Source organism: Leptopilina boulardi, unplaced genomic scaffold (assembly GCF_019393585.1).
Source record: "Leptopilina boulardi isolate dan_hultmark-lab unplaced genomic scaffold, ZJU_Lbou_2.1 LbouV2_278, whole genome shotgun sequence".
Classification (NCBI taxonomy): domain Eukaryota; kingdom Metazoa; phylum Arthropoda; class Insecta; order Hymenoptera; family Figitidae; genus Leptopilina; species Leptopilina boulardi.
In genome coordinates, this window is record NW_026137838.1 from 6525196 (window position 1) to 6539120 (window position 13925).

At 19.8% G+C, this 13925-nt stretch overlaps 2 protein-coding genes across 3 annotated transcripts; one reads left to right on the forward strand and one right to left on the reverse strand.

Moving 5' to 3' along the window:
* The first annotated feature begins 180 nt into the window (after positions 1 to 180).
* On the forward strand, positions 181 to 6859 carry LOC127281830 (BTB/POZ domain-containing protein KCTD12). Its single transcript, XM_051305765.1, has one exon. The coding sequence runs from the start codon at positions 721 to 723 to the stop codon at positions 1456 to 1458; it is 738 nt and encodes a 245-aa protein (XP_051161722.1). The 5' UTR covers positions 181 to 720; the 3' UTR covers positions 1459 to 6859.
* Positions 1467 to 12703, reverse strand: LOC127281829 (DNA damage-regulated autophagy modulator protein 2-like). 2 transcript variants are annotated; one of them, XM_051305764.1, is made up of 7 exons: positions 12531 to 12703; positions 12157 to 12260; positions 11634 to 11755; positions 11011 to 11237; positions 9232 to 9370; positions 7925 to 8082; positions 1467 to 7731 (listed from the first exon to the last, which is right to left on the reverse strand). In XM_051305764.1, the coding sequence occupies exons 2-7, from the start codon at positions 12225 to 12227 to the stop codon at positions 7660 to 7662; spliced, it is 789 nt and encodes a 262-aa protein (XP_051161721.1). In that variant the 5' UTR covers positions 12228 to 12260; positions 12531 to 12703; the 3' UTR covers positions 1467 to 7659. The 2 variants fall into 2 exon arrangements, with proteins under 2 accessions (XP_051161721.1, XP_051161720.1); XM_051305763.1 differs by having other exon boundaries at positions 12157 to 12245; positions 12531 to 12702.
* Between the last annotated feature and the right edge of the window lie 1222 nt (positions 12704 to 13925).

Genomic DNA, 13925 nt, shown 5'->3' on the forward strand with positions numbered 1-13925 from the left:
GGCCCATGTATATCGAAAAAATTATATAGATAAAATGAAAATCACACCCTTTCTATTAGCACAGAGTCGACATCAATCAAAAAATTTATGAAACCAACCGTTTGACATGTTTCCCTCCACGGAAAAAAAGAGAGAGGGAGAGGGAAAAAAAAGAAAAGAGGGGAAAAAAAAAAAAGAAAAAAAAAAAAAAATTGGGGAAAAATCCTAAGTAAAAGAGGATCGAATCCGAGGTCGAGTTGTTGCGCGCGTTGCATCAAATACCTCTATAGCTGCGCGACCCGCTGCGCTCCTGTTTCAGGTCTCTCTCTCTTCCCATTCCTGATGCTCTCCCTTCTTTATCATCTCTCCCTCTAGGACACCATCGAAACTAGTCCAAATCCGGATCGCGACGAGTCATCTTCTTCATTATCACATCTTTATAAACTGAAAATAATCTGAATTTGAAAATTGCTGTTTTTGAAAAAGTAGGAAATAAAATAAAAAACCGAAAAATAGGAAATCGAAACAGAAAGATAAAATTTTGGCAAAATAGAAAATACGAAAGGGGAAAATTGAAAAAGAAACGTACAAAATACGAAACAGGAAAATCGTAAAGTACAAAACAGAAAATTAGTAAACAGCAAAACAGAAAATTAGTAAACAGCAAAATAAAAAAAAAAGCAGTGCCCAAAAAAAGCAGTATAAAATATAGAAATAAAGCAGTAAATACCGAAAAAAAACATGGCAGATGAAGAGCAGACGGAAATTCCCAATATTGTTGAATTAAATGTTGGCGGTGTATTTTATACAACAACTTTGTCAACATTAACAAGCGAAGTTGATTCAAATCTATCGGCAATATTCTCGGAGAAATTGAAATTGAAAAAAGACGCAAAGGGTAAATATTTCCTTGATCGTGATGGTGTACTATTTCGTTATGTATTGGATTTCCTGAGAAATCAAGCACTTGTATTGCCAGAGGGTTTTCGAGAACGCGATAGACTTGTACAGGAAGCTGATTTTTATGGCCTCACAAATTTAAAGAAAGCAATTAATGAACATGTTTCAACAACAACAACAACAACAACAGTACTATCATCGAAACGTGGTTACATCACTGTTGGTTATCGTGGTAGTTTTGCATTTGGTAGGGATGGTTTGGCCGATGTGAAATTTCGTAAAATATCAAGGATCCTTATTTGTGGACGTGTTGCACTTTGTCGTGATGTTTTTGGTGATACATTGAATGAAAGTCGTGATCCTGATCATGGAATATCGGATCGTTATACGAGTCGTTTTTTTTTAAAGCACAGCTATATTGAACAGGCATTTGATATGCTTCAGGAGCAGGGTTTTAAATTGGTTGCAAGTTGTGGTTCGGGTACTGCTGGTGGTAGCGCTGAACAATTAAAACCAGGAGTTGATTTGGAGGAAAATCGTTGGAATCATTACAATGAGTTTGCGTTTGTGCGCGATTAAGAGTGATAAATTTTTTTTTTTTTGGTTTTACAAAGAAGACAATGGTGCAGCATTGTTAATGGCAAAAAAAAGTGTGAAATCTGATTGAAATTATTTATTTTTGGAATTAATTTTCAATTTTTGTCAAAGCCTCATTTGAAAATGGATAAAAAAATTTTTGGAATTATTTGGAATTGGAAACGAATACAAATTTTTGTGTACGAAATTTTGAAATGGATACAAAATTTTTAAGTACGAAATTTTGAAATGGATACAAAATTTTTAAGTACGAAATTCAGAAATTTGAAACGAATACAGACTTTTGTGTACGAAATTTTGAAATGGATACAAAATTTTTAAGTACGAAATTCTGAAATTTGAAACGACTAACAATTTTTATGTACAAAAATAGAACAAAAAAATGTACAAAAATTTGTATGTACGAAAATAATTTGGAATTTGAAACGAATACAAATATTTGTGTACGAAATTTTGAAATGGATACAAAATTTTTAAGAACGAAAACATTAAATTTTGAAACGAATACAAATTTTTGAGTACAAAATTCTGAAATTTGAAATGGATAAAAATTTTCAGAAAATAATCTGGAATAAAAATTTTTAAATACGAAAATAAATTGACAAAAAAAAATGGAATTACGAACGAAAATTTGTTTTTTTATTTTTGGGCCAAAAGACTGTGTAGTGGAATTTTTAGGAATTGAAAAACAGCACTGGATGAATTGAATGGAAACAACACGGGTAAAAAAAAAACAAAAATGGAATTGTTCCGAATTATATAGATGATAATATTGATACAATCATTGAATTTTTTTTTGTTGCAACCAAAAATAACAAGTGAAATTGTTGCAATAACAAAAAAAAAAGGAAAAAAGGAATTGTAAACACGGGTAATAATATTGATTAAAAAATCGATTTCTTTTTATCAAATAAAAAAGGACAATTTTTGGATTAAAGGAAAAATTTCCAATTATGGAAAATTTATAAATTCGAAAAAAAAATCAAGAGAAGCATTTCAAAAATTTATAAAAGATTTATTATTAAAAAAATTATTATTAATTTAACAGAAGGTTCAAGATTCAAATAATTAAAAACGATTCTTGTTCAATTAAAAAAAAAAAAAAATTGAAGATCAGAAAAAAAATACTTTCAATGAACAGTGACAATTTTTTTTTTTTCAAATTAATTAATTGATTAATTAATAATCAAAGAGAATTTTTAGATATTCAAGGAAAATAATTAATGAAGGAAAAAGTTTTTTTTAATCGAGAAAAACAAAAGAAGAAGGAAGTAATTAAGGATGAGGATAAGAATAAGTTTTTTTTTTTTTTTTTTTTAATGAAGGGAATAGAAATCAATGAAGAGGAAAATAAAATATATTGAGAAAAGAAAAACAATTTTTCCAAACTCGTGACAAATCAAACAAGAATAACCCACCTAAAAATTTAGGTAAGGGATTTTTGTGACAAGAAAGAAGACGATACTTTGATGACCACATTGAAGATAGATTTAAATGTTAGATTTAGGAACGATAGACATATATAATATATATATATATATATTAATGAAAATTTATTTCACACGCGCTTTAGATATGAATTTCGCTGGTCGTATTTTCATTAAATTGAAAAGTGAATTTCTAATGTATAACTTTATGAGAAAACAGGAATATATAGAAACTTTTAGTCTTTAAAGTTACTTTAATAGAAATTACTTGATAAAACTTTTATTATGTAACATTATCGTTACTTGAATAACTTTACTGTTACATTATATGTGTGTAACTTTAATTTACTTTGACCTCATATTTTAATTTCAAAAATTTTAATTTCAAAAATATTTAATTTTAAAAATATTTAATTTCAAAAATTTTAATTTAAAAAATATTTAATTTAAAAATTTTTAATTTCCAAAATTCTAATTTTAAAAATTTTTAATTTCTACTTCCATTTTTTTCAGATGAACTTTCAATTTTGAATATCAAAAAAAAGTACAGCTTTTCTTTCTTTATACTTCCAAATATTAATTATTAATTTAGAAATTAAATTAAAAATTTTTATATTTATTATTATTATTGTTATATTATATTATTTTTATTATTTTTTACCAATAGTAATAAAATAGCCAATAGTAATAAAAATAAAAAAAAAATAAAATAATTTCCAGTATTTCTGTTAATGAACAAAATGGCTTCCAATTTATTCAGAGGAAATATGAGACAAAATTGTGATTACAATTCAAAATAATATTAAAATATAGTATCTATATTGGAAATATGTTAAAAATTTGCACTGATCACAATATTGTGTTCACTATTAGTTTCAGTAAAAGCACCAAAAAAAAAAAAAATAATAATATAAATTCTCATCAAATGATAAATAGTAAAGAAAAAAAAAAACCTTAACTCTACAATTTATTTTTAAGAATTTTTTTTTTTTGACAATTTATGTCTGAAATAATTTATTGCATCTTTAATCGATTCTAGATTGAAAAATTACTATAATAATATAAATAATAGAGAGTGGTGGAAAAAAAAATGTTGAAAATTCCAAAAAATAAAAATTTGCGAAAAAATGAAGGAAAATGAGGCGAAAAAGGAAAAAAGAAGTTGTGTCCTTATAACGTACCTAAAAACTTGATGAATAATAAAAAAAAAAAAAAAAATATTTAGAAGGTTTCACTATATGACTGTATATATGTAGCCTACTTTATGAAAAAAAAGTTCTTATACTAAATACTAAATTGATTTGATTTTTTTTTTCTTTTTCTCTATTCATTTTTCTTTTCTTTGTCAGTACGTAAAATAGTGTAAAAGCTATAAAAGCTTTCTGAGTGAGTTTTAATGTTAAAACAGTGACGCAAAATCAATTTACAGTTTCATATAATTAAATGTGAGTTTCAAATCCTTTTTTCGAGTTGAAAAACAATTTTTTTTAGGCAGCTATTTAAATCCTTTTTTCGATACTATTTAAATTTCTTCTTTAATGAAAGTAATGCAAAAAAAAAATTAAAAATAAATTTACAATTTCAAAAAATGTTTACTAACACGTTTTTTTTTTTTTTTAAGAAATATTTTTGAAATTGACTGAATTTTTGACAAGTTTTTTATTTATAATTTTTTTTCTTTTTTTTTTATCGTCTAATTGAAAAGTAAAAAAAAGAATTTAGAGTACAATCAAATTTTATCTTGTAAAAATTCGTAGTTATAATAATTGTTGACAGTTAAATTGTAAAAAAAACGAGAAAATTTGCACGCACAATAAATATTGTACTGAGACACAAAAGAATAAAAAATATATAAAATTTTTCGCACGGATCCTGATTTTCAAAAATTTTAATTATTTAATTTTTCAAGAAAAAAAAAAAAAAATGTAAATAAGCTGCTAATGTACTAGATTTTATGAAAAATTATAAAATGCAAAACAATCCATTATTATAACGAATAAAATTTTTTTTTTGTTATATGTAATTTTTCCTTCTTAATTATTTTAATATTTTTTAAATTAATTTTTCAATTTTTTTGATTAATTAATGTTAACATAAATATGAGAATTTAATTTTTAAAAAAAAGTAATTTGTAATTAATTAAAAGTGCAAAATTCACATTTTGATAAAAATAATTTAAAATGTTTTTTTCATTCTGCGGGTCACTTTAATAGAGAACAAAATCGTGTATAAAAAAATAAAAATAAATAAATTACCCGCATTCACCTGGACATTTGGCTAATAAGTTGTCAAAGGTATGAGAAAGGGATGATGAAGGGGGAAAAAAAAGAGAAAATCATTCCCGCGAGGGCATCTGATTTATTAAGAGTTGAGAACTTGACATTTGAAAATTATTAAAAGATACGCCCTCGGCGTTAAATTGATCGCCTATAAAAAAAAATATATATTGTAACACTGACGACGTTCTAATAATATAATATATGATATAATTAAAAAACGGCTCTTGTTAATTGAAATAATAATAATAATAAAAAAGTCTCATAAAATTGGTGAACATAGAGACACAAGAATCATGATTATCGATTCGTTAGGAGTTTATAAGAAGGTCAAAACGCATGAAAATTATATTACATGAAGGACAAATATTTATCTTTAACTGAAGATGATACTTTTAATTTTTTTTTTTAATTTTATTATTAAAAGAAACTGATTTTTTTTTAAATTTTATTATTAAAAGAAACTAAATTTTTTAAAATAATAATTAATAAATTTTTATTTATTTAGTAAATAATATAATTTACTAAATAAATAAATTATTAACTAAATAAAAGAAATAATTTATTAAATGAATTATTTAATAAATAAAATATTTATTGAATACAGTTTCTTTAAATCAAAATTTTTCTTAATAAATTAATTTTTTTTTTTTTAATTAAAACTTTTATTGAACGAGTATATAATAATAATAATGATAAATTAGAAACAATCTAGAATGGAACAGTATTTATAATAACTATATAGACAATTTTATAAACAATTGTATATGGCCCCCAATTTATATATATATATATAAAGTAAAATATAACACATCGTTTTTCTTGCGTCTAATAGACATCTACATTAATTATAAATATAGATCTGTATAATGAAAAAATTTCTCAAAATTGAGTAAAAAAATATTTAATTATAATTACAATGTAACGAATATTTCATAAAAAAAACAAAAAAAAAATCATAATGAGCTGATAATTACAGACACTGCCCCTTCTATATAAAACACTTTCTTGAAGACGCAATATGTGTGTGTGTGTGTGAATATTGTAAAATTTTAGGAATTTTAGTAAAAAAAAAAAATTACGAATTTAAAATTTTTAACAAACTTTTTTTTTGAAATATTTCAAATTTTAGTTGAAAATTATTTTTTTTTGTTTAATTAATAGCTTATTTTAAAATTACAAAAATAAATAAATTAATTAATTACTGTTACGCACTGTAATTAATAATAGTTAAATAAATTAATTATTCATATTTTTTTATATTTATTTATTATTATTTATATTTTTTATATTTATTTATTTATTATTATTATTTATGTATATTTTTAAAATTTATTAAATATTTATTTATTTTTCTATTTTTATTCACAAAAATAGTACATATAAATAATTTAATTATAATTTCCGAATAAAATCGACACTTTAATGACAATCTTTATTGACATCGTGATAATTAATTTATATGTTTGATATACCAGTAAATATTTCTTGAGAGAGAAAATATTTGTGGGAGAAAAAAAAAATTATATTTAAAATTATTATTTGGAAAGGAATTTTTTATCAAAAATTACAGTCCACCCTTTTTTTTGAAAGGTGTAGTTTGTGTAAACAACATTTTTTTTATGAAGTCAGTATATTTATACAAATAATAATAATTTTATATATTTTTTTTTTTTTGTTAAGCAAAGAAAAAAAATAATTTCGTAATAAGAAGACAAATATAAAAAAAAAATGTTCTGATAATATTTTTAGAGTATTATTGAATATTTATCTATATATATATATATATTGAAAGCAATAGAAGCGTGATATAATTTTTTTTATTCGTCAAACGGATCATTTCCAGTTGGTTTATAGTCAAACACTGCGCGAAATTCCATATCGGTGGAAACAATTGTATATTGCAGTCAAAGAAAAAAAAAAATCATAAAAGCTTCTATAGTTTTTTTTTTTTTTATATACAGTTATTTTTACTTTCCTGAAACAATATTTTTTCATTTCATATAAAAATAATTGTGACAGTTTATTACAAAGTTTCTTATTTTTATTTTAAAATTAACTATTTTTATTGTCGATAAAAATTTTTCATAGAAAAAAAAAATCCTTTCGGAATAATTATTGAAAAAATTTTATTTATTTTTTCATTATAAAAAAAAAATTATGAGTATTATAATTTATTTTTTTAATTTTTTTTTTGAAAATTTGAATTTTTTTTCTTTTTACTAATTCCTTAATTAATATTTCATAAACTATTTGAAAAATTCGTATGTTTTAAGAACATAAAATTGTCGATGTACGTAAAATATTGTGAATGTGTGCAAAAATAATAAGAAAATTAAAATAATTTTCTTGTTTAGGGAGAATTTTTTAAATTCTAAAAATTATTTCGAAAAGAAATTTTATCCTTCTTTTTTTGGATTATGTAGCACAGTAGAATAAATGGAACTGAAAGTAAAAAAAAAAAGAATTTGAAAAATAATTTACACTTCTAAAGTTGTTTTCTTAAATTTTTCTTTTGGTAAATCCGACTCTCTTGTGTCCAAGTATGTGAGCTACAAATTAGAAGAAAAAAAATTTAATTATTTGAATGAATACAAAAATAAATAAATAAAAAAATTTATTTAAGAATTTTTGTTTTTACTTTAATAAAAATGAAATTTTGCAAAATTATTTAATATTTTATTATGGAATAAAAATTTATTTTATTTTATAAATATATTAAGTGATCTCATATATAAATTATACCGTGACAACTGGAGCCTCAAAATTAATTTGTCGAAACTCAGGAACAAATGTTAGTAAAAAGGCACAGTAAATTAGCACAAGTATCCATTCTGAAATAACACTAGCAACGTGCCATTCCCAACCACCATCTGTTGGTTGCCATTTTTTGTAATCTTTCCCTGTGATAAGTACAAAATATAAATTTCACATATTTTATGTTTATCTATTATAATTAACTGAAACAATAGACTTTATAGATATCTCTATAATCGACAAGTTTTTAATATATATATATAAAAATATTATTAACTATATAAAAAAAATCATTTTTTCTATATAAAATATATTTTCAATGTTTACAAATATACAAAAAAAAAATTTTTTCTTGGGATCAATTTTTTCCTTAATCAATTTTTTCTGGGATCAAAATAAATAATATAAATATATTTTCAAATCTTTTTAAATTTTTTCTGAAAATTTTGCTCTTTTCTTGAGTAAATGTGTGAATTCATTTTTCCTAATAAAAAATTTATATATTAAATTATTATTAAAATATAATTATAATATTACTATATTATAATTAATATATAATTAAAAAAAAAAAAAAATTCTTCTGAGTAGTGGAATCTACTGCAAAATGTATGTTTAAAAAAAATATAGTAATTTTAGGCTTTATGCGCAAAAAATGAATAAAAATAAGTTTTATTAATCGCACACATCAGAAAAAATGCAAATAATTAATATTAAAAAAAATAAATAAATAAAAATAAAAAAAAAAATTCTATATTTTTCTCTGTAAAGTCCCTCCTGCTTCTGTAAACTCCGTAACGATATATCTTTTTAATATTATATAATAAATATAATAATATATAAAAATTTTATTATATTAATTTTTTCATTGGGCGGCCTATGTAGATTCTCCTTCAAAAAAAGTAATGCCGTAAAATATTTGCAAAAAAATAAAACTATGTACTATCTACTCTAATCTTTTTATCGTAATTAGTCGACGTCGGACTTTTTTACGATATATATAGAAAAAAAAACATTTTATGTATATATTTCACGATGTTATATATTAAATGTTTATTAAAAAAAAAAAAAAAAAAAAAAAAAAAAAAACTGACCAAGTTCCATATAAATTTGAAATTTTATTATTCCTTCTGAACCTCAAATTTTTTTTTTAATTTAATTACATTTTTCTTTCACATATTATTAGTTGTGATATTAATTTTTCTTCTAAATTACGATTTTTTTCTAAATTTTTAAATATTTGAGAATTTTGGTTCAAACTTTATGGTTTTTAAAAAGTAATTTTTTTTTTAAATTACCTTTAAAGTCCAAAGTGGAAAAATAACCGGGAACAATAGTGGCGACTGTTAAAATGATAGTGAGAGTTGATAGACATCCACGAACATAAACAATTAACCAACTGTTTACACTTGAAATCATTTTATAACTGAGATAAGTCTGTGAATTTAAATATAATTTTTTATTTATTTAAAAATTAATTTTTATATTAATTTTTTATTTAATTTACGTTAGTAAATTTAATAACTGAATTAATAAAATTATTGAAAATTAGTTTAGTAATTAAATTAATTAATTATTTAATTGGTACAAATAAAAAAAATTAAATTATTAAAAATTAGTTTGGTAATTTAAATAATTAAAAATTAGTTTAATAATTAAATAAATAATTATTAATTTCATAAAAAGGTTTAGAAAATATATAATTAACAAAAGAATTAATTAATAATATAGAATAATTTATATACAAAAAAAATGTTATCGAATTTTTTTTATTTGTTTAAATATTAATAATTAACTAATTATTACATTAATTAATTTTTATTTAATTTTTATTTGCACATTTAATAATTACCTAAATTAGTAAAATTATTGAAAATTAGTTTAGTAACTAAATTAATTAATTAATTCTTTGGTTCAAATAAAAAAAATTAAATTATTAAAAATTAGTTTAATAATTAAATAAATAATTATTAATTTTAAAAAAAGGTTTAGAAAATAAATAATTAACAAACGAATTAATTAATAATATAGAATAATTTATATACAAAAAAAATGTTATCGAATTTTTTTTATTTGTTTAAATATTAATAATTAACTAATTATTACATTAATTAATATTTATTTAATTTTTATTTGCACATTTAATAATTACCTAAATTAGTAAAATTATTGAAAATTAGTTTAGTAACTAAATTAATTAATTAATTCTTTGGTTCAAATAAAAAAAATTAAATTATTAAAAATTAGTTTAATAATTAAATAAATAATTATTAATTTTAAAAAAAGGTTTAGAAAATAAATAATTAACAAACGAATTAATTAATAATATAGAATAATTTATATACAAAAAAAATGTTATCGAATTTTTTTTATTTGTTTAAATATTAATAATTAACTAATTATTACATTAATTAATTTTTATTTAATTTTTATTTGCACATTTAATAATTACCTAAATTAGTAAAATTATTGAAAATTAGTTTAGTAACTAAATTAATTAATTAATTCTTTGGTTCAAATAAAAAAAATTAAATTATTAAAAATTAGTTTAATAATTAAATAAATAATTATTAATTTTAAAAAAGGTTTAGAAAATAAATAATTAACAAACGAATTAATTAATAATATAGAATAATTTATATACAAAAAAAATGTTATCGAATTTTTTTTATTTGTTTAAATATTAATAATTAATTTTATTTACTCTCCCTGCATAGCAGGGTTCGAGGATCCAATAAATATTAATAATTAACTAATTATTACATTAATTAATTTATATTTAATTTTTATTAGTACATTTAAAAATTAAATTAGTAAAATTATGGAAAATTAGTTTAGTAATTAAATTAATTAATTAATTCTTTGGTACAAATAAAAAAAAAATTAAAAATTAGAGTATTAATTAAATTATTAATTTCAATAAATAGATTTAGAAAATAAATAATAATTAATTTGTTTGAATGAATAATTTATAAAAAAAAAAAAAATGTAATCGATTTTTAAAAAAATTTTATTTGAAGCGAATTTATAGTATTAGGGGATTATTTTTTTTTCTTTTTTTTTTTTTTTATATATACCTGTAAACAAAAATATGCAGTTCCAGCTGTGAAACAGGTAATAGCACCGACCATATGGGCAGCAACAACTCGGGCTTCTTGAAAATTTGCCAAAATATCGAGTCCAAAACATGAAAAAATTCCACACATTGCCGTTAATCCCGTTAATTTTTGATGAATTAAATTATGTCCCCTTTCCTTGCGCCATTGTTCAACTTGTCGATGTCTAATATAGACACAACATCCAACTGTATAAAAAAATTTGATTTATTATTTTTTATTAAAAATTTTTGAAATTTAATTTACAAATTAGTAAATTGAATCATTTTTTAACTATAATTTAATTTAATTAAATTTATATAATTAATTAACTAATTGATATAATTCATTGAAGTAATTAATATGATTAATTAATTAATTAATATATAATTATTTTAATAAATAAATTTATTAATTTTATTAAATAAGATTAATTATTTAATTAATATAATATTATTCTTTTTAAATTAGTTTTCTTCTTCATTTTTTATATTCGTGACATATTTTATATTTTTTTTTTGTAGTGACGTTTTTTTTCAAAAGGATATTTTCAAGATATTTATATATATATATATATATATTATATCTAAAAATTTAGCGCTTACGTAAAACAGCAGCAATATTAAGAAATTGTGCAAAAATGCAGGATTCAGGTGATAAGGTTCCTGTCTCCGATATGTAAGGGAAGCCAGGTACCACGTGATCCCATTGAACTGATATAGTGTACCTGAAATATGACGCTTTATTAAACGTACAATAGTTATGAGTGATAAATTTATATATAAAAGGAATTTTTTCGTTATAAATATAATATTCAAGAAAAAAAAATCATAAAATATTTGGTTTTAAAATTCTATTCAAAGAATAGATAATAATTTAATAATAATAATAATAATAATAATAATAATAATAATAATAATAATAATAATAATAATAATAATAATGAAAATTATAATAATTTAATAATTTAAAAATAGTAATAATAATAATTATTATTATTATTATTTAATAGTAATAATTTAATAATAATAATAAAAATACTAAAAATAAATTATTTTAAAATGATTTTATTTTTTATTTATTTTTTTTTGGCTAAATTTGTCAAATATAAACGCTTTAATAACCTACGTGATTATAAAAGTGACAGGGATCAAAATAAAGAGGCTGAGTGGTAGCACATGCAAATTTTCCCACGTCATTTTTAGACATCCGGAAATCTGAAATTCAGTAGCCTTAAAAAATTTATATTGTTTATTTTGAATCTAGAGTGTTAAAATAATTAAGTTGAAAATCAATAACGAGATATAAAATTTGCACTTTAAATGTTACATAAAAACTGGGTTACAGTTAGTAAAATAAAAATTTTATTTTATTATTAATAAATAATACATACCTTTTTTAAAAAAAAAAAATTTTTCAATAAGCAATTTGATTATTTTTCGAAAAAAAAAAAATTGATATTTCTTGTTCTATATTTGTTTATACAAGAAAAAAATATTTACCTTGTTAATTGTTATTGCGCACTATAATAGTTATTTTTTTTTTTTTAAATAATTTTTCTTATTAAATATATAGTTAAAAAATAATAAACACTGAATCTTGAAGAAAGCTTTTGAACAACATACACTTTGCCATAGGCAGTTTCAAATGACTGTTTAAGAGAATACATTACATACATATATACACAATTAAACGACTGTGAAACAATCTGTCGGTTATTGATAACCTGCACAATTACACTTTTAATATCACGAACGTGCATTTCACTCTTTTAAGACGTTTTTTCTTTTCTTTAAAAGAATTTCTCATCAATTCCCTGGAAATTTTGTTTATTTAATCAAATGTATGATAATTTTAATTATAATAATAATTTTATTATTTAAAAACAGAAAACTGGGAAATTTTTTATAATTCTAAGTAAAAAATATTTTCTCACTTATATTTTATATATTTAATTAATTATATAATTTAATTATTTATAATTTAATTAATTGTAAAATTTAATTTTTTCATTAATTATAATTTAATTGATTATAAAATTTAATTATTCATTTATATAATTATAATTTAAGTAATTAAATAATTTAATTTTTTGTCTAATTATAATTTAATTGATTATAAAATTTAATTATTCATTTATAATTATAATTTAATTAATTAAATAATTTAATTTTTTGTCTAATTATAATTTAATTGATTGTAAAATTTAATTATTCATTTATAATTATAATTTAATTAATTAAATAATTTAATTTTTTATCTAATTATAATTTAATTGATTATAAAATTTAATTATTTAATTATAATTATAATTTAATTATTTAATGTATTTTCTAAATTTGTTCGTTATTTTTTTATTATTATTTTATTATTAAATTATTATTATTTTTTTTTTTGAATTAACATTTTTTATTTTATCAAATTATTTAAATTTTCTTCTAAAATGAATAGTTAAAAAAAAATTAAAATTAATAATTATTATAATATTATAAGCAAATAATAGGACAAAAGAGTTCCTCTTGTCTCAATTGGATACGTCATCTTAAGGAATTGTCAGAGTATCGATGATCGATTAAATGTTTAATATTATGTCAGGTTCGATGATGAGCTATTCACTTCCAATTAGAAACAATATAAACTAGAGACAGAATTATTAGAGAAATAATTTTTAATAATAGTTCAATTAATTTTCTATATATAAAATTTATTTTTATTACTATATATTTAATAAATCGAATTATATTATTAATTTTTACAATTATTATTAATTATATTTTTTTATTTATTATTTTCTATCATAATTAATAATATATTAATTATAATAATACCAATTTATTTTATTTTGTTAATTGATCAGTAATTATATTTAACAGTTACATAATTATTTACTATTATTA